The sequence below is a fragment of the Sciurus carolinensis genome, chromosome 2 (assembly GCF_902686445.1).
Source record: "Sciurus carolinensis chromosome 2, mSciCar1.2, whole genome shotgun sequence".
NCBI classification, from domain to species: Eukaryota; Metazoa; Chordata; class Mammalia; order Rodentia; family Sciuridae; genus Sciurus; species Sciurus carolinensis.
In genome coordinates, this window is record NC_062214.1 from 158112593 (window position 1) to 158140310 (window position 27718).

Below are 27718 nucleotides of genomic sequence, written 5' to 3' on the forward strand. Positions count from 1 at the left end.
CTTTAGTGAACAGTCAGGAGAGTAGGATCTATCTTAACACAGCATGACCTCATCTTAACTTGAGCATTTCATCTGCAAACAGCATAATCCAAAGGTCACATTCTGGGATTCCCCATGGAAAAGAATTTGGGGGGACACCTTTCAACCCAGTACACCAACTAAATGTTTTTCTACGCAGATATACCCTTGAATCTCCCTTCTAATGTTCTTTTAATTGTTCACCCTCTCCTTTGACAATCTCTTTCACTCCCATACAGTTTGAGCCAGTATTTGCAGGAAATATATTTTTTTTCCCTGCAGAAGGCTGTTAAACACGTCAACATTCCACTGTCATTATAGACTCCCTATTGTATTCTAGCACAGAGAGATTTGGCATCTTCCCTTGGTTTGCACAGCTCCTCGATTTTAGGGTAAAAAAGGAGCCTTTGATTCAAGGTTCCCTCCACTAACCCATCTTGACTGCTCTTTCAGACTCAGAGATGCTACTTGAACTGCTCTGTGGGAATGAAGTACAAACTTTCAGTCAAATAACTACCAAATAAAGCGCTGTCAGTACATATCATTCTCTAAAGCATTAGTATAAGCTTTAAAATCAGAAAGTCTTAGGGCCTGTTCCTGGCTCTGCCGTGGGGGTACTGAGAAAATCAATTATCTCTCCGAGCTTCGGTTCCCACACATAACAGAAACCTATTCTCAATATTCACTGCGACAATTTAAATGACAGGCCAACCGCCAGGCACAGAGCAGAAGCTCACGAACCCACTCCGCCTTAGGTCTCAAGGCGCCTCGGGACGCAGACCTCTCACAAGCGCGCAGGCGCCGCGTGAGGGCCCCGGGCGGAGAGGACCTGGGCCGGCGGCTCCGCCTCGCCCCGCCCCGCTGGGGCGCCCGGGGCGCCTGATCGCCTCAGACCCCGCGCGCGCGCACCTAGATCCGCGAAGGCCCGCGGTTCCTCCTCCCAAGTGCCGGAGACGGGAGCACCTGCCAGGATTTGGGCTTGACGCGGAGTGAGGCACAGCACAGGACAGCCTGGACCGGCGCGCCGCGACCACGCGAGGCCCCCGCCCCCGCCCGCTGCGAGCCCCAGCCCTGCCCCGAGAGCCGAGGCCTGCGGATCGCGGAGTCCGCGCCGTCTTCTTGGTCTTCGTGACCACCATGCCTCTCTACGAGGGCCTAGGCAGCGGCGGCGAGAAAACGGCCGTCGTGATCGACCTGGGAGAGGCCTTCACCAAGTGAGTGGCGGTGGCGCCCGCTGTGGCCCCCGGGGGGTTCGGCTGGCCGAACACCGGCCCAGCCCGGTTTCTCTCAGGGCAGCTCCGGGTCTCCCCCTTCCTTTTCTCAGCACCCCTGCAAGTGATGGCTTTTGTTTACATCTTGGGCGATGCGAATCCTGAGGATTCTGTGGGGCTGGGAGAAAGGGAGACCCAGGAAGCTTTGGGAGGATTGTCTTCGCCTCCACTGTGGTCGTCATCACCTCAAACCCAAGGAACCTTTGGAGGTCAGCTGTACAGGGGATGACAGCGATGACCTGGACCCCGCTTACCCTGAGTTCTTTTGATTAGGAAGGCGGCAATCAGTTGTAACGCTTGATAGTGATTTCCACCAAAAATTTTTCCATTGGTGCTGGAAATTCAGATATGTTTAAGATAGGGATATTGCTTCTCGAGAGTAGGGAATTAAGTTAGGAAGACTTACGGTTCACATAAAGAAGTGAACCTTGCAAATAAGACTCTGGAAATCCTTTGCTGGATTCTCCAAACTCTTAGATTAGATTTTGCGTTTTTAAAAAACAATTCGAAACCATGTGTGCACCTTTTGGATGGCAGAGATATCTTTGAAAACCAGATGAAATCCACAAATGCACAAGTCTTAAAACATTTGCATACAGCTTCCAGGGACTGGCAGATCATCCTTGAGGTTTTTGCACCCTAGCTTAAGAATCCTTGTACTAGGCTCAAGAGAGAGAAGTGTCATGCAGTTACAACTATCTAAGTATGTACAGTATGGAAATACTTGAAAAGTCTATATGTCTTTGATCACTGCTTAACATAGTATTTTTTGATTAAGTGTTCAAAGTGTATACTTAAAAATGGAACCTTAGAAGCTACAAAATTGGATTAAACATAATCCTTGGTTCATACATTCTCTGTTATTCTGTAAAAGGCCCTCATTAATTTATATTTTCTTATTTACTTTTTAAAATTTATCTTGGTCTATACCCAAAAATCAGCATACTACAGTGATACAGCCACATCAATGTTTATAGCAGATCAGTTCACAATAACTAAGCTATGGAACTAACCTAGATGCCCTTCAGTAGATGAGTGGATAAAGAAACTGTGGTATATATACACAATGGAATATTACTCAGCCTTAAAGGAGAATAAAATGACATTTGCAGGTAAATGGGTGGAATTGAAGAATATCATGCTAAGTGAAATAAGCCAGTCCCAAAAAAACCAAAGGCCAAATGTTTTCTTTGATATGTGGATGCTGATCTATAATGGAGCAGGGCAAGAGAAGAATGGAGGAACTTTGGAGTGGGCAGAGGGGAGTGAGGGGAGAGCAGGGGACAGGGTAGTGGGAAAGATGGTGGAATCAGATTGACATCATTACCCTAGGTACATGTATGATCACTTGAATGGTATGACTCTACATCATGTACAGCCAGAGAAATGAAAACTTGTGCTCCATTTGTGTACAGTGAATTGAAATGCATTCCGCTGTCGTGTATAACTAATTAGAACAAATAAATTTTTTAAAAAATTTTTCTTAATATAATAGAGATCTTGAAATTACTGCTCAAAGTTTATTTTAGGTGTATATTAAAGAAATAAGCAAAAAGCTATTACACAGGATGATGCTGCACAATGACTAAATCACCATTAAGTGATGCATAACAAGATGAATGAAGTCACATAATGTAATGCAGATCTAGAATTGTAGAAATGTCTTGCCTCAGATTCAACTGTAATTAGAAATTGGAGAAAATGTAAATGCTGACCAGAAGGATACACTGGTTTATTTTGGCATCACAAACTTGAGATGATTTGATTTTTTTTCTTTTAATGTACAAATTATTAATAGATGATATTAACTCTTAGGGTTTTGGTGGGGCTGGGTAGTGTTCCTTTGAGTGCATCAAAGATATTTCCAGATGTTTTTATAGGCATAGTTTTGAAACAAATACACAAAACTTGTATCTCTGATAAATATTGAAAAAGAAAGTTATATGGTCAGTGTTTTAATTTCTATATATTTGCAGATGTGGATTTGCTGGAGAAACTGGTCCAAGATGTATAATTCCTAGCGTGATAAAAAGAGCTGGCGTGCCTAAGGTATTTTTTTTAACAAGCAAAATAAATTCTGTAATTTAAAATATTTTTTAAGAAGACTTCAAATAAGATCGATTAAAATAGTGCTAAATATATAACATAGCTACTTTCCTAAGAGAAAGTTTTTTTTAAATCAACTTTGGTGTGGTCTAATTTTGTATACTGTAAATTTGTCACATATGATCATATGTGATTGTAGTGCCCATCTATTAATTTTTCATGTCATTGTGCTTTATAATAATTGGCCTTACTGTGTCACTAGGTAGATTCCTGATGGAACTTAGAAACTTTACATATATATATATGTATGTATATATGTGTGTGTGTGTGTGTGTGTGTGTATATGTATGTATGTATACATGTATACATGTATGTATGCATGTGTATATGTATGTATATATGTATATATACATGTATGTATATATGTGTATGTACGTGTGTGTGTATATATATATATATATATATATATATATATATATATATGAAGATTACCTGTTTTTTGGTATACTTAGTTGGTTTGGAACCTTTTTTAAGCCACATAAAATCAAGAAGTGAGCCATGCTGATGATCTTCCCTTTAAAAGAGTAGATGAGAGCTGGGATATAGCTCAGTAGAATGCTTGCCTGGCATGCACAGGGCCCTGGGTTCAGTCCCCAGCACCACAAAACAAACAAACAAATAAAAGAGTAGATGAAGAGAGATCTGTCAGTGTTGCATTGGAGTACTTAGAACTTTCTGAGGATCATTGTTGTATTGCACTCATGATTTGATAGTGCTTGCACATTTAGCACTAATGTTTGCTCTTGTTTTTAAGATTTTTTTTTTTGGTTGTACTGGGAGGTGAACCCAGATGGACTCTACCACTGAGCTACATCCCAGCCCTTTTTATGTTTTATTTTGAGACAGAGTCTTGCTAAGTTGCCTCAAATTTGTGATGCTCCTACCTCAGCCTCTCAAGTCACTGAGATTATAGGCATGCACCTCTGTACCCAGCTTTTACCACATGTTTATAATTAAACTACTGTTTTCCTTGCCCCTTGGAGTTTATAATCTAGCAGGAAGGTAGACATTTTACAGATAAATGAGTATGGTAATGTAAAAGGGACAATATCAGTGCTTTGGAAGTGACTGATAGGGACTGAACCAAATATAGAGTATTTGAGGAATCCTTTAATGCTTTTTAATCAATGCTGGTTTTTAACATTAGTCATGCCAAAATGGTAGGTCACACAGGCAAAAAATGTGTGTGAGCACAGCCCTTAACTTAACAGATATATACTTCTATTACCACAAACAAACAAACAAAAAGTTTTGTTTTTTTTTTCTTGGATATTGCCAGTTCTTGCAGATACCTAATTTAAGAAATTAACCTTTTTTTAATTTTTCATCTATTCTCAATGCAAATTGCTTTTGATTTATTCTGAGAAAATGTTAGTAAAATAAGCACATTTTAATTTGAGATTATTTTATTAATATAAATCATTTTATTTTTTTATAGCCAATCAAAGTTGTTCAGTATAATATAAATACAGAAGAGTTATATTCCTACCTAAAGGAATTCATCCACATACTGTATTTCAGGTAAGATGGAATTCTATTTGTGTTTGTTTGTTTCATAGCTTTTGCAATTAAATGTTTTCATAATGCCAGTCATGATCATATTTGGTTGTATTACATCTGATGCAAAAAATTTTTTGACTTTCATTGCCATTTTTATTTGCTTATTTTTAACCTTTTCAAAAATATATTAGAGGGCTGGGGATGTAGCTTAGTGGTAAAGTGTCTGCCTATCATGCTTGAGGCTCTGGGTTTGATCCCCAGTACCACACACGCAAAAATAAATAATTACAAGCAAACATATTGAACATATTGAAAACAAATCAAATATCCATTAATAAAGGAGATGACATGCAAATTATTGTACATCCATACGAAAAATGTGTAGCCACTAAAAGAGTTCAGTGGTAGAGGGTACTTGCCTGGCATGCACAAGGCCCAGGGTTCAGTCTACATGTAGTGATACAGAAATGTGGCTTAGATATATTCATAAGTGCAAAAGGCAAGTTGAAGAACGTTTGTGGAATGAATATTTCTGTTCAGACACTTGCACACATCCGCAAAAATGAAAAAGTATACAAACTACCATCAGGGATAGTTTCCGGGCAATAGAGTATAAGGTTTTTGTATTTTACAACTTTTCTCTGTAACATTTTGAAGTTTTTTGAACATCTGTTACTTTTATAACTCCAGAAAAGAAAATATATTTTTATTGACTAAACCTAGTAATCATAATGGGCTGTGGTTTTAGTTTCCTAGATAACCGAGTTTTAAAGTTTCTGGTATGGTGCATGGCACATAGTAGGAGCTCAGAAAAATAATCTTTCTGGGGTGATAAAATGGAGAAGTCTTTTTGTCATAAAGCATTTTAGGCTAGGGTAGTGCAGTTTCTCTATTTTTAAATTGCATTACTTAGCAAAATAAGTAGCAACTTTTATTTACTTTTAAAAACAAAACTATCATTTTCAGGCATCTGTTGGTGAATCCCAGAGATCGTCGAGTTGTAATTATCGAGTCAGTATTATGTCCTTCTCACTTCAGAGAGACCCTCACTCGTGTTCTTTTCAAGTATTTTGAGGTAACTATTTTTAAATCAAATGATTAAGTTGCATTTAAAGTAGAGAGGAAGACTGGGGGTGTAGCTGTGTGGTAGAGCACTTGCTTACCATGTGCATATCCCTGGGTTAAGTCCCTAGTACCCCCCCACACACACACACAAAATAGATAGAAAAGCAGTAAAAATCATACATATTAATATTACCCTCATCCCTGCCTTTTTTGTTTTTTTGATAAGCACTCAAAACTTTAAACTAAAGAATCAGCATTTTATTTCTTTCATTGTGTGCACTACACAATGTATTTGGGGAATCAGATGACAGAAACCTCTTCAGATTGGCTATTTCTTCCTTTTTATGGTTATTTCATGCTTAATTAACATTTTATATAACATGTAGATTGTAGATTTCTTATTAGTGTTTCTGGTATTTATTTTAATGTATTTGGGGGGGGATTTTTTTCAGACTTAAAGGTATATTGTAGTTTTCTTTCTTTTAGGTCTTTCTAATTTCTGTTGTTTAGTTATGCTGATTGCTCTGAATTCTTCAATTCTTTCATTTTAAACTTTAAATTCCTTTTAAGTGGAATATTTAAATATTGTCTCTTTTCAACTAAGTGTGCAGTCCCAGGAATGAGACTTCTCTTGATGTTAATAATATTACTTAGTAAGATAGGAGTCAAGCTTATTTAAGACTGAGAGCATATTGTAAGATTATATTACATTTCGAAGTCTGCTAGAATCTTTACTACTTAATTTATTTAAAATCTCTGCCTTGAAATTTAGGGTTCTTTTCAGCAAGGGAAAGCAGACAATTATATAAAATGTTACAGTATATAAGAAATTAACATGTTGTTTTATGCAATTTACTGAACTCAGAGTATATCTAACACTAAAAGTCAGTGTCTGTGTGGTAAGGACAGTTAATGTTTCTAAGTTATATTTTGGTTAGACAGATACAGAGAAACAGACTACATAGCCTCCTGTACTGATATCTTAGATTTGGGAATTTCATGTACTGTTGGGATAACACAAAACAAAATAATAAGAAGTCATATCAGCTTTTATCTGAATAAAGAAGGTTCTCTTTATTTATTGCTTTAAGAGTTTTAGTTGTGTTAGTAACTATCCTTATCATGTATGACTAGAATATTTGCTGTATCTACTTAGATAAGGGAAATATAGCTATTATTTTGTCTGCTCTTTGATTATGAGGGACTGAATATCTCGTATTTGTGGTGTCACCAGATTGGCAAATTCTCACTGGAGAAAATGTCACACAATTAAGATTTTTTTTTCAGGGGTACCAGGGATTAAATTCAGATGCACTGGACCACTGTGCCACATCCCCAGCCCTATTGTGTATTTTATTTAGAGACAGGGGCTCACTGAGTTGCTTACCACCTTGCTTTTGCTGAGGCTGGCTTCAAACTCTAAATCCTCCTGCCTCAGCCTTCCAAGCCACTGGGATTACAAGTGTGCATGACTGCACCCAGCAAGATTTTTGTAGTTTTGGTCTTCAAATTAATTTTAACTTCTAGATTACGTGTTTTAAAAATATAATTCATCTTTCAAACTTTACAAATAAATTGAGAATTCTTTTCTGTTTTCCTCTGGATGGTAAAGGCATTTCTTCCTTTTTTTCTTTCTTTATTTTTTGGTACTAGGGATTGAACCCAGGGTTGCTTAACCACTGAGCTACATTCCACCCCTTTGTATTTCTTATTTAGAGACAGGATCTCACTGATTTCCTTAGGGCCTCGCTAAGTTGCTGAGTCTGGCTTTGAATTTGCAATCCTCCTGCCTCAAACTCATCACTTTATTTTTTTTAAATCATCTTTGAATTTATGTTTCTAGATATCTTCTTTTGTCCCCTTCTGTTTTACCACTTCTAAAGAAACAGAATAAGCATTAATAAAAATGCTTCAGGGGCTAGGGATATAACTCAGTTGGTCAAGTGCTTGCCTCACATGCACAAGGCCCTGGGTTCAATCCCCAGCACCACAAAAAAAAAAGAAAAAAAAAAAAATGCTTCAGAATTGTCATTTTGGAATGAAACAACTTAAATGTTTTTTTTATTTATGACAGTATACTTTGATTATTGAGTAAATTAATTCAAATTAAGAAACTAGTTCTTAACTAAATGCTATAAAATGATTGGATACCGTAATAAAAATAAATATATATAATATTCCTATGATGTTTTTTCAAATGTATTAAATATAAGACAAATATAAGACTTCAAAAACTGTCACTCATTCTAGTTTTGTTATTTTCTAGGTTCCATCTGTCTTGCTTGCTCCAAGTCATCTAATGGCACTTCTGACACTTGGAATTAACTCTGCCATGGTCCTGGATTGTGGCTATAGGGAAAGCCTGGTGTTACCTGTATCTTTTTTGTCAACAACTAATTATATAATTTTTACTATACTTTAACTGAAATAAGTGGTTTATTACAAATGATTTTTTTTTTTTTTTTTGGTACCGGGCATTGAACCCAGGGGTGCTTAACCACTGAGCCATATCCCCAGCCCTTTTTTATATTTTATTTAGAGACAGGGTCTCACTGAATTGCTTAGGGCCTCCCTAAGTTGCTGAGGCTGGCTTTGAACTCACAATTCTCCTGCCTCAGCCTCCTCAGTCACTGGGATTGCAGCATGTGCCTGGCTACAAATGATTTTTTTTTGTATTGAACTGTTTTGGGTTACTGTGTACAAATATAATAATTACCATGCGGTAAAAGTTCACGGGATTTTAAGATTTAAATTTACTTTTTGTAGAAATTTTAATTATGGTTGGGTTCCAGTGAGCAGACATAATGAATATTCTGTTCAGTTTTCAAAAGAAACAGCTAATTATAATGTGTCAAAGAAAGTTGACTAGGATAGTTAAATTCTAAGGAAAAAAATTATACAAATAGTAATTAGAGAAATTGAAATGAGGAAGTACAATCAAGAAAAATTAAAATGTCATGTCAGCATGAAATCAGCCTTCAAATAGGTGAAGGGTTCACTTGTAGAAAAATGAATACATTTTTTTCTTTTTCTATGGGAACTTTCATGCAGACAGTATACCGTAGGGTTTATGAGCTTGGGTTTTAGAATCAAATACACAATAAGTGCAAATCTCACCTATGCTTCTTACTTCAGGTGTGATGTTGGTCAAGTAGTGTAAATTCTGGCCTCAGTTTCCACATCTGTAAAATAGCAATGATAATATTTCCATCTCATGTAAGAGTTGTATGTGTTGAGTCAGGTAATGTCGATAAAGTTTTTAGCACAGGAACCAGCACATAATAGCGTGCTCAATTAAGTGTTATAGTTCTTATATCATTCACTAAGGAAGAACTTACAAACAATTGAAGTTGTCCCCAGATGGAATTACTATAGAACTGCTGCATTCCTTTTTATTATGAACATTTAAATGGAGTTATCCATTTTTTAGACTATCACAGTGGACATTGCTTCATTGAAAAGGTAGCTGAAGTATATTCATCTAAGACTCTTGAGTTTTAAGGTTTGTGTGTATATTTATTGGAAGAAATATTCATGGGGAGGAAATAAAGAATTATTTACTCCTAAGGATCTAAGTTAGTAACTCTGTAAATATAAAGTACTTTGTTTTAATTCTTTAAACAGCTCTGCAACATAAGTATTATCACTATATAAATGAATAAATTAAAAGTTGGGATAGGTAGTTGTGACTCAAGATTCATATAAGCATATAGGTAGAATATAAATCTATGTTTGTGTCTAAAACCAACACTTTTACCAATATACTTTTTTCCCATCAACCAAAGGAGTCCTCTTAGCTCTCTCCTGTAGAAATATAATGTGAACCAAATATGTAAAGTTTTCTAAGAAACACATTAAGAGAAAATAAGTAAAAGAGATAAAATTAATAGCATGTTTTATCTGAACCAGTATATTAAGAAATTATTCCAATGTTTAATCAATAAAAAATTATAATGAGATATTTTAATTTTTTTTTTTTTTTTAATTAAAAAGTCTTCCAACTGGGTGCAGTAGCACACACCTCTAATCCCAGCAACGTGGAAGGTTCAGGCAGGAGGATCACAAGTTTGAGGCCAACCATAGTAACTTCAACAAGGCCCTAACCAATCTTAGTGATACCTTAGTGATCCTTCTGCCTCATCCTGAGTTACAGTGTGTGCCACTGTGCCTGACTTACTTTTTATCTGTTTTCTTTGGTGAAGAATATGAAAAAGGATTTTTCTGTAACTTTTAAAAATAAGAAATAAGAGCCTATCACCCAGTAGATTTAAAATAGTACCACAGAAGGTGAGAAAATTATCAAGAAAACCACATTTTATCTCTTAAAATAGTAATGTCCTTGACTACCCTATAGATATATGAAGGAATCCCAGTACTGAATTGTTGGGGAGCCCTACCCCTTGGAGGAAAAGCTCTTCACAGGTAAGTCTCTTAGAATTTAGCAGGTTCTCTTCACCTTTACTTGCTACAAAAACAGATACTAATCTGTTTATTGATGAGTGATCAATAGAGGGCTTATAATATAGACATTTAATTTTATTTATTCTTAGCTTTGAATGTATTCATCTTTTAATTTTAAGGGAAAAAGCATCATAATCTGTTATGTAGTAAAAGTGTTAAATAAGAAAAGGATATTGGTTGCAATGTTTTAATTTCAGTGACTTTTTCAAATTTCAGGGAGTTGGAAACTCAACTGTTGGAACAATGTACTGTTGACACGGGTGCTGCTAAAGAACAGAGTCTTCCCTCTGTGATGGGTAAATTCATTTTGAACTGTTTAAGACTAATTTGTATTCTTTTCATTTCTTTAACTTATATTTTAGAATTTGTCCCTTGGCATAGTTGTTCTGTTTTCCTCCAACACTCTGATGACCTTCTTAATGACCAAATCCACTTCTCTTAGTCATTGTTTCAACAAATTTTGATATTGTAGATCATCATGTACTCTTAAAAATCTCCCTTCCCTCGGCTTTCAGGATTCTCTTTGTTTGTGGTGTCTGTTATTTCTGAGTGTTCCTTCTTGGTACCCTCTGCTCTTACTTTCTCCGCTGATTTCTCTAGGGGTCCGTTTTTGTTCCTACTTTCTTCTGCCTGTATTTATTTATTTACTTATTTGTATATTTCCAGGGATTGAACCCAGGGTACTTATCCACTGACCTACCCTTTTTTTATTTTGAGACCTGGTCTCGCCTAAGTAGCTTAGGACTTCACCAAATTGCTGAGGCTGGCTTTGAACTTGAAATTCTGTTGCCTTAACCTCCTGTGCAATTGGGATTACAGGCATGCACCACCACACCCAGCTGCTTCTACTTACTTTTAAAAGGTGATCTCAGGACTGGGGTTGTGGCTCAGTTGTAGATGCTTGCCTAGCATGTGTGAGGCACTTAATTCTCAGCACCACATATAAATAAATGAGTCAAATAAAGGTCTATCAACATCTTAAAAAATATATTTTTTTAAAAAAGGTGATCTCATTCACTTCCATTACTTCAGTATGGTATTGAGTCTCAGATGTGTCAATGTGCCTGATCCTTCTTCTGAATTTGATATTCATATTTTCAGCTGATTATCAGATACAACTATGTATGTCACCTGGGACCCCAAACCTAAGACGTCCTGTGTATTTCAATTAGTGATTATTAGATAAGGATAGTAACATCTTTCTTATTTCCCATTTTAGAAAACTGGGAGTTGGTAAATCTTTTCAATTGTTCCACAGAAATCTCTTAAATTTAATTTCACCTTTTCCCCCCATTTTCCACACCACTTAACATCTGAAAACAAAGATATTGTTTTGATCTAGTCCCTTTTATTATAGCAGCCTATCCTCTGAACTGATTGTCTATTTCATACTATTGTCAGGAGTAACTTTCCACAAAAATCTGATTACTCTTTTGCTTCAGAATTATTGTTAGCTCCTACTAATTAAAATCCAAATAATGTTTCGTATACAGGTTTCTTCACAATCTGACCTTATTTTTCCTTTTAACCCTAACTCTACCTTTTACTCCTTATTTCAGGTACAGTTTCTTACAGTCCTTCAAGCACCATGATTCCTCCTTGAATAATCCTGTGCTTTCATTTATTCTATTTCTTTTCCTGGGATGTTTTTCTTTGTCTTAGTTGAGTTTTTGATCTTACAACTTAACCCATCTGGAATGTTACCTCCATTGTGAAGCCATCCTCATCTTCCCCAAGCAGAATAATTTGCCCCTTTGTTACTCTCAGAAATATTTAATATAACCCAGGTGAGACATTCTCATTTTGCCTTTTAAATTACCTTTTGCCCCCAGTAGACTTTGAGGATCCTTGTCTTGTTAATTTTTAAGATCTCTAACATCTAGTAGAATGTCTGGACACTGGATAAATGTTGGAAAGAGAAAGACAGGTTTTTAGGACTGTTAGCCTTGCTTGTCATGTTTTCTTGTTATTCTTCCTTAATAATTAAGAAATAGCATTTTTCTTCTGATTATATAGATCTGATTGGAGACCTTTTTATAAATTAACTGTTGTCATTATGTATTAAGACGGTGACAGATTTTATATGAAATAGAAAAATTCCAAAGATAGGGAGTTCAGTGTAGCATCTGAAGATATTTCGAGTAAAGGTCTTACTTAAAACTGATTATAACAGTTTCTTAAATTTCCAAACTAGTGGATATCCTTTCTTTTTTGGGGGGAAGGGATAATAGGAATTGAACTCAGGGGCACTCGACCACTGATCCACATTCCCAGCCCTATTTTGTATCTGACTTTATTTATTTATTTATTTATTTTGTGGCACTGGGGATTAAACCCAAGGCCCTGTGCTTATGAGGCAAACACTCTACCAACTGAGCTATAGCCCCAGTCCCCTAATTTGGTTTTTATTTAGAGACAGTGTCTTGCTTTTCATGAGGTGTCTTTCCAACTCACCATCCTCCTGCCTCAGCCTCCTGAGCCACTGGGATTACAGGTGTGTTCCACTGCACCCAGCATTTGGATGTCCTTTCTGTAGTTAACCTATTTCAACTGATTCTAATCTTTCTGTCCTAAACTCCTCAAAATCAGGTCTATGTTAATTAGTCATGCAATCTTACTAAAGTTAAGGAATTAAAACATTGCTGTTTGCTAAATCACCCACATAACAGGATTAGAAATGCAAACATATTTAAAATGTCTCTTTTTAAGGTCCTAGCAAAAATATAAGTGTTAGATATAATTGAGTAGTCGCAGGTAAATTTTCAATAAGCCTCTTTCATTTAGTACTTAGAATTTATTTCATCTCAGTTTGGTGATGCATGCTTATAATCCCAGCACCTCAGGAGGCAGAGGCAGAAGGATTACAAATTGAATGAGCAACTTAGCAAGACCCTATCTCAAAAAATAAGAACTGGGGCAGGATGTAACTCTGGGTTCAGTCCCTACTGAGGGGAAGGGGAGTGGCGGACAAATAGATTAAGTATGCTCTTCCCAAAGCAGCATCTAATTCTAGCTAAATTAAACCCTTTATTTGCAAGCCTACCTTACATTGGCCTATAAAAAAAAAAGCTATTTCTTTTTTTTTTTTTTTTTTTTGATACTAGGGATAGAACCCAGGGGCGCTTAACCACTGAGCCACATCCCCAGCCCTTTTTATTTTTTTTTTGAGACCTGATCTCACTAAATTGCTTAGGGCCTTGCTGTTGCTGAGCCTGACCTTTAACTTTCAGTCCTCCTGTCTCTGCTCCCAAGTCCCTGGGATTACAGGTGTGTGCCACTGCACTGGCTTTTAGCACTTATTCTTTCTTAAATTGCATGTTCTTGTAATCCAGTTACATTTCTCTCATGTATTTTCTAGGCAAGTTTAAATCTTTTGGGATATCTTTATCCTTTTTTGAGCTAGATTTTAACTCTTGAAGATAGGCGTCTTCGAACTGTTCTGATCATCCACTGACCTCCCAGGTTTAAAAAACTTTGAACATGTACCTTTAATGTGTATATTTATTTATTATAAACTATAAATGTACTTTTATTGCTATATTATAAAATGCAAAAAAGAAAGAAGGGAGAAAGGACAAGATGATATATAATCCTAAAGACATACTTATTGGGCTGGGGAGATAGCTCAGTCGGTAGAGTGCTTGCCTCGCAAACACAAAGCCCTGGGTTCGATCCCCAGCACCGCAAAGACATACTTATTAATAGTAAAAATGTTTCCCTTTTAAAACTAGTGTGATTAAATATGCTTAAAACTTTTAAATATGCTTAAAAATTTTAAATTTGCTTAAAAAATTAAATAGTGTGATTAAATATAAGTTGTGGTTTTTAGTTTTTATTTTGTTTTGTTTTTTGGTACTGGGGATTGAACCCAGGGGCACTTAACCACTGAGCCACATCTCCAGTCCTTTTTCTTTTCCTTTTTTTTTTTTTTTTTTTTTTTAAATGCTTCCAGATTTCTTTATTATCTTTATTTATTTATTTTTATGTGGTGCTGAGGATTGAACCCAGTGCCTCACACGTGTAAGGCAAGTACTCTACCACTGAGCTATAGCCCCAGCCCCTTTTTCTTTTTATTTAAATTTTATTTAGAGACAGGGTCTCACTAAGTTGCTGAGACTGGCTTTGCACTTGTAATCCTTCTGCCTCAGCCTCCCAAGGTGCTGGGATTACAGGCATACCCCACTGCACCCAGCTCCAAAGTTGTGGTTTTTAAGTGTTATTTAATTAATTTATTTATTTGAAGTACTGGGAACTGAACCCAGAGGCATGCTCTGCCACTGAACTATATCCTCAGCTCTTTTTACTTATTTTTTATTTTGAGACAGAGTCTTGCTAAGTTGCTGGCCTTGAACTTGTGATCCTCCTGCCTTAGCCTCTGAGTAACTGGGATCGTAAGTGTGTGCCACCACATTCTGATAATTTAATTGATTTTAATACTTGATTTGAGTGGCCATCAAAACCAACAGGTATGGAAGACAAGATACATAGATCCAGGTCAGAAAAGTGCATTATTATGCTTAAGAAATCATGATCCATTTTTGCAGCTACAAATCTCTAGCTTCCTCAGTGTCAACAATTTGTTCTTATAAGTCAATCAAAATATTTTTACGTATTTAAGAATGGGTTAAAGATCTTGGTTTAGAAGACTTGAACTTTGTTTCTAACTCAGAGAAATTGTTGGTGACAAACCACATGTCATACTCAAACATCCATCTTCAAAGTCTCTGTATGGTGCTTAGAATTCTTTGAAATTGGTGCTTTCTCACTTTTTAAAAAAAAATGTTACCTTTGTCTTGAAGGATAAAATTAAAAGCCTCTGTGGTCCTTTTTGAAAATATGTATTGAACACCCGGAGTGGTGGCTTGTGCCTGTAATCTCAGTGATTCTGGAGGCTGAGACAGGAGGATCACAAGTTTGAGACTGACCTCAGCAATGTAGGGAGACTCTTAGCAACTTAGTGAAATCCTATCTCAAAATAAAAAGGGCTGGGGATGTAGCTCAGCACTCCTGGGTTAATCTCCAGTACCCACCCCCCAAAAAAGATGAGCACACGCACACACACACATACACACACACACACACACCATATTCACATATATATGTATTGGATTAGAATATTACTAATAGCTACTTACTATCACAGAAAAGATAAGCAAACATGGAACATTTTGTGAAAGAAAAATAATTCATCTTTAAGCCCTAGATTTCTTCTAAGTACTTTTTTGTAAGACAACTAGTAAACAACTTATAGTTAAAGATTTTCTTGGTCAGTCCTATTTAATGTCAGTTACCCTACTTTATTTTAATGGTTTCATTTTTATAAAATTTACGAATGTCTGACTTCTTGTAGCACTTTTTCATACCTGGCTTCAACTTCTGTGCTTTGTTTTGGCTTTGATGAAATTTGTTCCCCAAAAGCAAAATTAATTTTTCTCTTAGGGTTGTTAAAAAATTGTAGTAGGTATATCTTTTTAAATTTTGTTGGGGTTAAAAATGGAAATGTGGCCCTGGCGTGATTCCGTCCTGCGCGTCTCTTCTCTAGGGCAGCAGCCTATTTTCCGTCCGCCTTCTCTCCCACCTAAGTGCGTGCTACCACCCCATGGAAGATTCGATGGACATGGACATGAGCCCCCTGAGGCCCCAGAACTATCTTTTCGGTTGTGAACTAAAGGCTGACAAAGATTATCACTTTAAGGTGGATAATGATGAAAATGAACATCAGTTATCCTTAAGAACGGTCAGTTTAGGGGCTGGTGCAAAGGATGAATTGCACATTGTTGAAGCAGAGGCAATGAATTATGAAGGCAGTCCTATTAAAGTAACATTGGCAACATTGAAAATGTCTGTACAGCCAACGGTTTCCCTTGGGGGCTTTGAAATCACACCACCTGTGGTCTTAAGGTTGAAATGTGGTTCAGGGCCTGTGCATATTAGTGGGCAGCACTTAGTAGCTGTGGAGGAAGATGCAGAATCAGAAGATGAAGAGGAGGAGGATGTAAAACTCTTAAGTGTGTCTGGAAATTGATCTGCCCCTGGAGGTGGTAGCAAGGTTCCCCAGAAAAAAGTAAAACTTGCTGCTGATGAAGATGACGACGATGATGAAGATGATGATGATGATGATAATTTTGATGATGAGGAAACTGAAGAAAAAGCTCCAGTGAAGAAATCTGTACGAGATACTCCAGCCAAAAATGCACAAAAATCAAACCAGAATGGAAAAGACTCAAAACCATCAACACCAAGATCAAAAGGTCAAGAATCCTTCAAAAAACAGGAAAAAACTCCTAAAACACCAAAAGGACCTAGTTCTGTAGAAGACATTAAAGCAAAAATGCAAGCAAGTATAGAGAAAGGTGGTTCTCTTCCCAAAGTGGAAGCCAAGTTCGTCAATTATGTGAAGAATTGCTTCCGGATGACTGACCAGGAGGCTATTCAAGATCTCTGGCAGTGGAGGAAGTCTCTTTAAGAAAATAGTTTAAACAGTTTGTTAAAAATTTCCGTCTTCTTTCATTTCTGTAACAGTTGATATCTGGCTGTCCTTTTTATAATGCAAAGTGAGAACTTTCCCTACCGTGTTTGATAAATGTTGTCCAGGTTCCATTGCCAAGAATGTGTTGTCCAAAATGCCTGTTTAGTTTTAAAGATGGAACTCCACCCTTTGCTTGGTTTTTAAGTATGTATAGAATGTTATGATAGGACATAGTAGTAGTGGTGGTCAGACATGGAAATGGTGGGGAGACAAAAATATACATGTGAAATAAACTCAGTATTTTAATAAAGTAAAAAAAAAATGGAAATGTGAATGCACTTTTAGACTTTCAAATTATTGGTAAAGTTCTATAATTCTAAATGAAATTTGTGTTTTAGGTTCGGTTCCAGAAGGTGTCTTAGAGGACATTAAAGGTAAACTAAGTTTCCGTTTTTATCCCTCTCATTCTTTAGTGTTAGTTTTGATGGTATGTTTCTAAATATTTACATAAAAAATAAAGTTATAATGTGAAATCCTAAAATATTTAATGCATAGGTTATAGAATAGTAAGAATTTGTATTTTCTTAAGACTCACAGAAGCTCTTACATTATTTATGATATGTTATTGAAGCAGCTTCTCAATTATATATAGAGTATATAGGGTTACCAGGAAACTCTTAGTTTATACAGTATGAAATAGCAGTTGAATTGCTTAAGGAAACCACTAATCAATGTCATCTAATGTTTCTTTTTAAACTCGAGTTTTTCTTTGTACATGTTTAATAAGGTTAGTCATTTTTACTGACTATTCAGAAATTCTAGAATTAGAATCAAAGTATATTGGATTCACTCTAATAAGATGTATTACTTCTACTTAACTAGAATAGATTTTTATGATAATGTTCAAATTGGGTTTTCTGGTATTTTTACTCACTATAGAGAAAAGCACTTAAAATATAATTTATGTTCTTCACTACTTAGAGTGTCATGTAAAATTAATGCTCAGGAATTCTTATGGAGAATTAGATAATAATGGATTTTAGAGTTAAATGGGACTTGAAGATAATTTAGTATAGTCAGGGCCCTGAAATATTAAATCATGTGTTCTTTGTCACCCAAGTAGATTGAGTGAGCATCAGGGCTATAAACTGGTCTTCTTGTTGCTCTTCATTATAATGCTTATTTATATGGTATAATTGCCTATAATTTTTTTCATTGTCACAAACTTTTAGTCATTTGTAATCCAGCCTATTTCAACACTCAGGTAACACAGAAAATGAATTTATCTTGAGTAAAATAGTACCTTTCCTTCCTATTTTTCAGTCTTATTCTCCATGATATAACAGTTGTTGCCATGTGAATTACTTCTTTTATATCATCTCTAACTTGTAAAAACTTGTTTAACTTTCCTGTTAGTTAGGGAAGCATCTGATTGAAACAGGTTTGAAAGGCAGGTATTCAGTATTGGGAGATGCTAGAAAAATGAATAAATAGAAATAAATATATATATAGAGAGAGTAAGAATTGCAGATTAACCTTTTTTGGGAAGCAATCTGTCATGTTAAAATTTAAAGTGTTCACCTCATCTAAAAGGGGAATGTTGAAAGATGTTTGGTAACTTCAGAATAAGGAATATCATGAAGCAGTTAGAAAGAAGGAGCTAGACATATGGATTTGGAAAAATGTCCATAATGTTAAGGAAAAACTATGTTGTTGAATACTATGTACAAAAGGAACCCATTTCTATTAAAAATAAGTATACAGCACATTCATACAAATCTATAAAATTTTATCATAATACATGTGGTTTACAAGTAATTCATTGAAGTCATCATATTTCCTGTATTTAACATCAATACTATTACTTATTCCTTTTCTATTTTTGAAAGTAATATGAAGCAGCTTATTATTAAAAGGTACTTGCCACAGAATCTTTAAAAGAATTAAGTATTCAAAATGCAGAAGGTAAAATGATGTAGTAGAAGGAACTGTTAGAGTGTTCGCAGAAGGAAATAATCATGCCAAAAAATCCTGCAACTGTGTTCTGATCAACCAAGGTTTTTTATAAAGGATCAGAAAGAACAGGGTGGTGGAAGAAAAATCTAGTTTTTTTAAAAAAAGTTACATTGGAAAAGTTATATTTCATGATATTAAAATTTGTTTTTATTGTGATTATTCCTTATACAAAGATTATCCTCAAAGGTTTTTGTTTTTTTTTTCTAATGTGGCTTTACTAAAGATGAATACTTGACTAGAATTGTTTTAACTGGAATGTAATTTTACTCTGTTCAGTTAATCAGAAGCCATAACAGAGTATTTTTTATCTCCTTTCTTTTTAAGTACGCACTTGCTTTGTAAGTGACCTGAAGCGTGGACTGAAAATCCAAGCTGCAAAATTTAATATTGATGGGAATAGTGAGGTAAGTTAAAAAGTAAATTATCTTTATTCAAAGGTTACATCTATAGACTTACAATTATGATATCTTTTTTTCAGCGTCCCCCACCACCCCCAAATGTTGACTATCCATTAGATGGAGAGAAGATTTTACATGTCCTTGGATCAATCAGGTTAGACCTTAATTTTTATGACACAATAATAAGCTATAATCAGTTCCTGGCTTTTAAAAATACTTCTATAATCCTTTATTATAGTATTGCCAATTTTTCAATTGAGTTTGTTGTTGTTTATTTTCTATAGCACTAAGGATTAAATCCAGGGGTGCTCTACCACTGAGCTGTGTCCCCAGGCATTTTTATTAATTTGTTGTTAATTTTGATAGGGGGTCTCACTAAGTTGCTGAGGCTGGCCTCAAACTTTCAATCCTCCTTCCTCAGCCTCCCAAGTCTCTGGGATTACAGGTGTGCAAAACTGCTAATGAGTTGTTTCTTCATTAAGCTTTATAATTCATCATTAATTATATTCAGGTTTTTAAGTTTTCAGAACTTTAAAAAGTTATGTTTTCGTGTTATAAGAATAATTCAGAATTAGTGTTAGTAACAAAACTCACAGTTTTTTGAGGTGTAGCAGGCAGTTTGATACTTTAAAATAGAAGCTAATAAACTTTTCTATAAAGGACCAAAACGTACATGGCGTGGCTTTGTGGTCCATGTGGTCTCCTTGCAGCTACTTGACTCTACAGTTGGAGCACAGACTCAGCCATAGACGTGCTAAATTGTAAGTGAATTTTGCCTGGCTGTGTTCAAGTAAAAATTCATTTGCAAAAATAGGTTTCGGGCTGAATTTTACTCAGGCCATGGTCACCTGACTCCTGCTTTAAAACATTGTTTTCGTAGAAAGAATGCATTATATCAAACATACTCAATTTTCAGGACCTATTAGTAAATCACCTTTTATTATTCATTTGAATTAATAATGTAATATATTGTGTAATATTAGGCCATTTTTAAAAAAAATCAAATACTAACACTATAGTTTAACAAAATTAATAAGTATGTTTTTATTTTCGCTTTTAATCTTTTATTATTTTGTTGGTATGGGGATTAAACCTGAGATGTAGCATATGCTAAATACACACTGTACCACTGAACCATACCCCAAGTCCCCATAAATGTGTATTTATTTGACAAACTGCTGGGTATAGCAGTGCATGCCTATAATCCCAGTAGCTTGGGAAGCTGAGGCAGGAGGAGCAGGAGTTTAAAGCCAGCCTTAGCAACTTAGCAATGCCCTAAGCAACTCAGAGACCCTATCTCAATAAAATATTTTAAAAAGCACTGGGGATGTGGCTTGGTGGTAAAACATCCCTAGATTCAACCCCCAGTACCAAAAACAAAAACAAAAAACCTTTTCTTTGAGGATTCTGCTTATAGAGTTCTGAGTTAAATTTACATAAAACAGTAGTTCATAGTTTATGATTTCCAGTTGTTAGATTTTTTTAAAAATTATTTTCTCTCTAAAGCAGTCAGCATAGCTTTCATAGAAAGAACAACTTTTTTCTACCTTAATATTCATGGGTTAAGTAATGATTATTAAGTTACACAATTTGAATATCAAATCAACTGATGAAAGTTTTGGAAACAGGAAACCCATTCTTCATAGCATGCATCTCAACTGGTGGAAGCAGACATTTGCACACACAGCAGTAAGAGGCTGACTTGCCATGAGTGTTTAGCATACTGCAGGCCTCAGTTAACTTGAATGGTGAAAGGGAGTTTAGCAAGTAGGTTGAATCTCATTAAGAGAACTTTGTGTTTTGAAAAAGATTTTTAAAGCTTTAAGATGTATAATCTGATCCTGATTTTATAAAAAAATAAAACATGATACACATTTACAGTTGGTTATATATTGCATTGGTTAGGATTTGATTTGGCCACAAATTATAAAAGCATGAAGATAGTGGCTTCAGTCATCTGTCATCTCTGGAATGTAGCCCTGGTCCTTCATCCAGGATAGTTGGAGTTATAGCTATCATGTCTGTGTTTCAATCAGTTGAGCCTAAGAAGAAAAAGTGCTTTCTCTCCTTTAAAGGAAAAATGTTCTTGAAATTCCACATATCACTTTTCTTAATCTTATTTTCTGGTACTTGATTATATCTAGCTGTATGTTTTAACTGGTGGAGTTCTATAGCGACATAGTGTTACATGCCTGGAATCCCAGTGACTCAGGAGGCTAAGATAGGAGATTCTTAAGTTCAAAGCCAACCTGGGAAACTTAGCAAGATCCTGTTTAAAAATAAGAGATGCAAAGGGCTAGGGATATAGTTCAGCAGTAGAGTACCCCTAGATTCAATCCCTAGTACCCACCCTGCAACACACAAAGGCGGTCATATTTTTAAAATTTTCAAATAATTATTGATTAGTTACTAAAATTAATAGAGGAGTCCTGAGAACCCTTCCAGTTTCTTTCATGGTTGTACCTTAAATAACTATAATACAGTATCAAAACTGGCAAACTGGCATAAAGTATATGCATTTCTGTATAATTTTATCATGTGGAGATATCTGTATTGTACACATCAAGATATAGAATTCTTGCCAGAGAGAAATTACTGCTTGATCTCACTTATAAATGGAATTTTTTTTTTTTTTTTAATCTGCTGGGGATGTTAAATCCAGGGGTGTTTTATCACTACAATTCCAGGCCTTTTCATTTTTTATTTGAGCGCAAGGTTTTACTAAGTTGTTGAGGTTGGCCTTCAACTTGAGATCCTCCTGCCTCAGCCACCCAAGTTACTGGGATTACAGGTGTGCACCACTGCACATGACCTATCAGTAGGGTCTAAAAAACAGTAAATATCTAGAAAGAGAGTAGAACAGTATAGCATCCAATTGACAAATGGAAGAAAATGGAGGGAAGGGGGTTAAAGGACACAAATTTACAGTTCTGCAGGACATATAAATCTAAAAATATAGTGTCCACCATAAGGAGTATAGTTAACAATATAGCAATATATACTGAAAATTTGCTAAGAGTGAATTTTAGCTGTTCTTAGCACAAATAAAAAGGTAACTTAGGTTAATTTGCTTGACTGTTGTAATAATTTTGTTATGTATGTCTTTATCAAAACATTATGATTTTTTTCACCTTAAATATATGCAATAAAATATCAAAATATTCCATCAACCCAAAGATCTTTTTCATGCTGCCCCAAAATAGTTATTTTAATTTGAGAAAAGGGGAATGGATATTTTATTAGGCAACTAGCAATCTTTGTCATGTTTAATTTTTAAAAACAGTCAGGCATCACCACGCACACTTGTAATCCCAGCAACTCAGAAGACTGAGGCAGGAGGATAGCAAGTTTGGGACCAGCATCAGCAATTTAGTGAGGCTGTAAGCAATTAAGCAAGACTTTATCTCAAAATAAAAAAAATGAAAAGGGCTGGGAATATAGCTCAGTGACAAAGTGCACCCCTGGTTCAATCCCCAGTAGCAAAAAGGAAAGGAAAGGATGTTAATGGGTTTTTAGTTACTTTTAAATTCCTTCTATCATTGACTTATATACTTATTGAATCTTGTTAACTTTTACAGAATACTGTTTCTCTTCTGTTATTGAATTTGGGGAGGTATAATTAGGCACAGAATATATGTTAATCTATACATAGTAATAGTGACAGCTAATACTTAGGGAATACCTATGTACCAAAACTTGCTGTACTAACTCATTGAATCAACCCCTGTGAGACAGGTACTTTTATTCTCCTCATTTACAAATGAGACCATCTTGTATTTTAATAATCATTCTGCATTAACATAGTACTTGTACTTAAAAATTAGTATCAATACAACTATTAGTTTATTCTGTATCACATTATGTAATATTAACCAAACACTGTTTTTATTTTGTAATCTCAGAGATTCAGTTGTGGAAATTCTTTTTGAACAAGATAATGAAGAGAAATCAGTTGCCACGTTAATATTGGATTCTCTTCTGCAGGTATTTTGTTAAGTTTCTGTTTTGACAACCTTTTAAGGAAATTTTTAAAATGTTATTTTCTCTACTGTCCTTGTCATGTATTATTTTTGAGAAGAAGTGCAGTGAATTTTTTTTACATTCCTTATCTCACTAGCAAATCTGCTTGTCAGATTTTTCTTTTTTTTTTTTTAAATATGAAGTCTTTTTTTGTTTAGTTGTCAAGGGATCTTTTATTTTCTTTCTTTATATGTGGTATGAGTATTGAACCCAGGGCCTCACATATGCCAGGCAAGTGCTGTACCACTGAGCCACAACTCTAGCCCGAAATTTTACTAACTTTTTGTAGAGTACTACTGTTTCCTTTTTTTTTTTTTTTTTTTTTCCTTTGTAATACTGGGGATTGAACCCATGGCCTGGCAAAGCTAGGCAAGCACTTTACCACTGAGCTGTATCCCTAACCCTTTTTTTAAGCATTTTATTTTGAAACAGATTCTCACTTATGTCCAGGCTGACATTGAACTTGAGATCCTCCCGCCTTAGCCTCCCAGGTAGTTGGGATTATAGCACAGCTTTTTTAGGATTCATTTTTACTGTTCCTTTTTCGATGTTTTACATTTTTTTCTTGCTTTTTAAAACTTTCCTGTTAAATGTTTTAGTTAATGAGCTTTACTTTGACACTGAGATAGGGTATTTATATTTCAAACCCAAGAATAATGACTGCCTGAACATATTTATGTCTTTCAAAACAGGGAAGCAGTTTTTATTTTGTACTTTGTGTGACTTGTGGTTCCTTCAAATTCAGGTTTATGTAATACTGAATTTTAAATTCCACTGAGCAGAGCCTGGCACATTGGTGCATGTTTGTAGTCACAGCTACTGCACAGCATAGCAGAAGGATCACTTCCCTAGGAGTTCAGGGTCAGCCTGGGCAATGTCACAAGACCCCATCTCACAATAAATGAATTCTGTAAGGCATATGACACTGTGTCCCTTTTGTTTAGTGACTATCTAAAATAATATCATCTTGGAAGATATTGTCTACCTCTAGGACTCCATTCAGTGAGGGATCATATCATTCCTTATTCTTAGAACTGATGTGGAAACAATTTTTAAGAGTGTTATCTTTCCACTCAGTAGCTGGATCTGGTTGTAATACTTTGAAGATAACACTATAGAAAAAGTTAAATTTCCACATACTTTCCCTACTATGCTCTTGGTCCAACTTAGTCTTTCTACTTTGTAAATGAGAACATATCCAACATGGTGATGCACACCATGTTGCTGTACACCCAGCAACTCAGGAGGCTGAGGTGGGAGGATCACAAGTTGGAGGCAAATTTTAGAACTTGTCTCAAAATGAAAAAGAAAGGACTGGACATGAAGCTCAGAGGCAGAGAGCACCTCTTGGTTCAATCCCCAATACCCAAAACAAAACAAAACAAAAAATACACATTGACTGCCATATGCCCTGTGGAATTTAAAGTTCTGAGTGCATATAATATGGTTGGCTCATGGTGGTTGTATTTGCAGGTGCCTTTATTGTAATACAAATGATGATGTATTTAATCTGTACTCCATACTTCTGTTTTCTTAAGTCAAGCAGTACTTACCCAATTAAGGATAAATTTCTTTCTTTCTTTTTTTTTTTTTTTCTTTTTTAATAACAGTGCCCAATAGACACCAAGAAGCAACTAGCAGAGAATTTGGTGGTCATAGGGGGCACATCTATGTTACCAGGATTTCTCCACAGATTGCTTGCAGAAATAAGATATTTGGTAGAAAAACCAAAATATCAAAAAGCACTTGGGACCAAGACATTCCGAATTCACACTCCGCCTGCAAAGGCTAATTGTGTAGCCTGGTTGGGAGGTAAGAATTTAGTTTTTAATGAAGGGGATTGAGGGGAAGGGATAAGGGAAAGACAGTGGAATGAGTCTGACCTAACTTTCCTGTGTACATATATGAATATACCATAGTGAATCTCACCATCATGTATACCCACAAGATACTAACTTAAAAAAAATAAAAGTAAATAGTAGAAAGATCAGTAGAGAGAAGGAAAACGAAGGAGGAGGGAAGAGAAAGGGGAAATACTGGGACTGAATTAGAGCAATTATATTCCATGCCTTTATAAGTATGCCAAAAAATCTCAATGTTATATAACTAAAAAGAAAAAGAAGTTCGATTTTTAAAATACATTTATTAAAAATGAATATATTAAAATAGATCATGATCAAAATTGCCTGCTTAATAAAAAGAATCATTAAATTTTCTCTGAACAGTGACTATTCTTTATATTAATCTTCAGAATTTTATACCTATTTTTTGTTTGTTATTTGCATAGTAATTTTAAGTAAATTTTTCTATCTAGTTAAAGTCATCCCTCAGAATAATGATAGTTATAAATTGATTCTAGTGATGCCACCATTGCTGAAAGCATTCCTTCCAAAGCTAGAGAGCCACATATGAAAATCAGACTTTTTATTTTTAATTATACTTTATGACTTAGTTCTTTGTTCTGAGTAACAGATACTATTTGACACTTTCATGATATAAACAAATTGCCTATTAAGTAGCTACTTTGAAGAGAAACACAATGGTGAATCTGTTTTTCAGTTGTAGGTGGACACAATACCTTTAGTTATATGTGGTGCTGAGGATGGAACCTAGGACCTCACACCTGCTACGCGAGTACACTACCACTGAGCCACAACCCCAGCCCTTGTGTACATTCTGACATGTTTTATTACGCACCTAAAGCTAGTAGATATCAGGATTCTACATTCAGAGAGGAAAAATAAAATATTACAATTTTTAAAAGAACATAGGGTTTCTTGTAGAATTTGGTCAGTATGTAATTTTGACCTAGGACAAATGGATTTAGTATAAATTACTTTTATAAAGACTGCCTCATGCATCTTTATAAGGTCTTCAGTATAAAATCTTGGGACTTTAAAATGATGCCTATTTAGTTTTATGTGCCATTTTATTGATTGCCATGTAGCCTTAGAGTTGTGGCAAGAGGACTTAGGAAAATTAAGTGTCTTATTGGTGGTATTTACACAAAGTTTAAAATACCTTTCATCTCACTGTATCTCACTTTCATCCAAGCGTAGTAATAACACTTGTCATATTCACTATCATCTGCTGAAAGCTATTTAGTTACTTTCAACACAGGAATTAGGGCTTACTCCATTATTCAAAATGCAGCATAACTGGAATTAAACAGTGAATATACACTGCTGAATTTTACCAGCCCCCTTTTTTCACATAGTAGATAAATGTATATTCAGAGTTCTAAAGTAAAACATTTTAATTTTAGCTGTAAAACTGTTTTTACTACACAGGAGCTATTTTTGGAGCATTGCAAGATATACTTGGGAGCCGTTCAGTTTCAAAGGAATATTATAATCAGACGGGCCGTATACCTGATTGGTGTTCTCTCAATAACCCGCCTTTGGAAATGATGTTTGATGTTGGGAAAGCTCAACCACCTTTGATGAAGAGAGCATTTTCCACTGAGAAATAAAAGTTTGATTAAAATTCAACTTTGCTTCATTTCAAATATTTAATCGATTACAAGCAAATTGTACAAAGTATGTAGGATGCTTTATTATAGATGACTTTAGTGAAAGTGAAAGCATTAACTGTATGTACTCTGTTAATTTTTAGTTTGACTTTGTTTCTGTTGTGAACTAGTAAAATGGTAGCTGATGCTGTTGTCTTTCTATCAATAAAATATAGGTAAGCAGTTTAATTTTGGAAGTTTGTTACACAGTTCAGTTTTCAAAAAGAATAATAGCATTCCTCCACAGTTCACTAATCTGTCCTAGGCATTGAACACCTCATTCACTTTATTATTTTCAGAAGTTATTTTCAGCTAATGAATGAAAAGTGTTAATCATTATCAGTTATTTCAAAGAGTAACATGGGTCTGTTTTTAAAAATCTTCTGATACTCATGTGTCCATATTATAATAGTGTGACTTTTCCAGGAATATATTTGATTCTTTGGACTGAGAATGTTTGCTAGCAGGGTCAAGCGTTCGAACACAAAGTATGGAAATGTTCACTTTTTAACTTTCAGTTTCTTTTATGAACAGTTCTACATTTCTAAGATATTTCATTTTTATGTAAAATGCAACTGCTTTGTAAACATGTGTTCACAATATCATTAATCTTTGCTTTTGGGCTTTATATCTTCTCAGGGCAGAGGTTCTTTGAAAAATATACTCAACCATTGTTTAACTTTTATTTTTGTTTGTTGTGTGTTTACTTTTTAAAATATTTTTAGCAGAGCCAGGCACAGTCGCACGTTCCTGTAATCCCAGTGACTCTGGAGAATGAAGAAAGAACTTTGAATGAGTTCAAAGCTAGCCTCAGCAACTTAGTGAGACACTAAAAACTGGGGGGAGGTGCTAGGGATGTGGCTCAGTGATTGAGAGCCTCTGG

At 35.3% G+C, this 27718-nt stretch overlaps 1 protein-coding gene and 1 pseudogene across 1 annotated transcript; both read left to right on the forward strand.

The window, feature by feature from the left end:
• Positions 1-935: 935 nt before the first annotated feature.
• Actr10 (actin related protein 10) lies at positions 936-27520 on the forward strand. Its single transcript, XM_047541303.1, has 13 exons — positions 936-1232; positions 3266-3338; positions 4834-4916; positions 5862-5970; positions 8227-8334; positions 10315-10382; positions 10638-10717; positions 17289-17324; positions 19231-19310; positions 19385-19458; positions 23207-23288; positions 24935-25136; positions 26615-27520. Exons 1-13 carry the CDS (start codon positions 1156-1158, stop codon positions 26794-26796), a joined length of 1254 nt encoding a protein of 417 aa, XP_047397259.1. The 5' UTR covers positions 936-1155; the 3' UTR covers positions 26797-27520.
• Positions 15915-17126, forward strand: LOC124977629 (nucleophosmin-like; annotated as a pseudogene).
• Positions 27521-27718: the final 198 nt, after the last annotated feature.

Excerpts from the sequence above, each read along its gene's own strand:
- Actr10 (XM_047541303.1), top strand. The coding sequence starts at position 1,156 with ATGCCTCTCTACGAGGGCCTAGGCAGCGGCGGCGAGAAAACGGCCGTC. Across the intron at positions 19,311-19,384 it reads ATATTGATGGGAATAGTGAG|CGTCCCCCACCACCCCCAAA; the intron begins GTAAGTTAAAAA and ends TCTTTTTTTCAG. Across the intron at positions 23,289-24,934 it reads TATTGGATTCTCTTCTGCAG|TGCCCAATAGACACCAAGAA; the intron begins GTATTTTGTTAA and ends TTTTAATAACAG.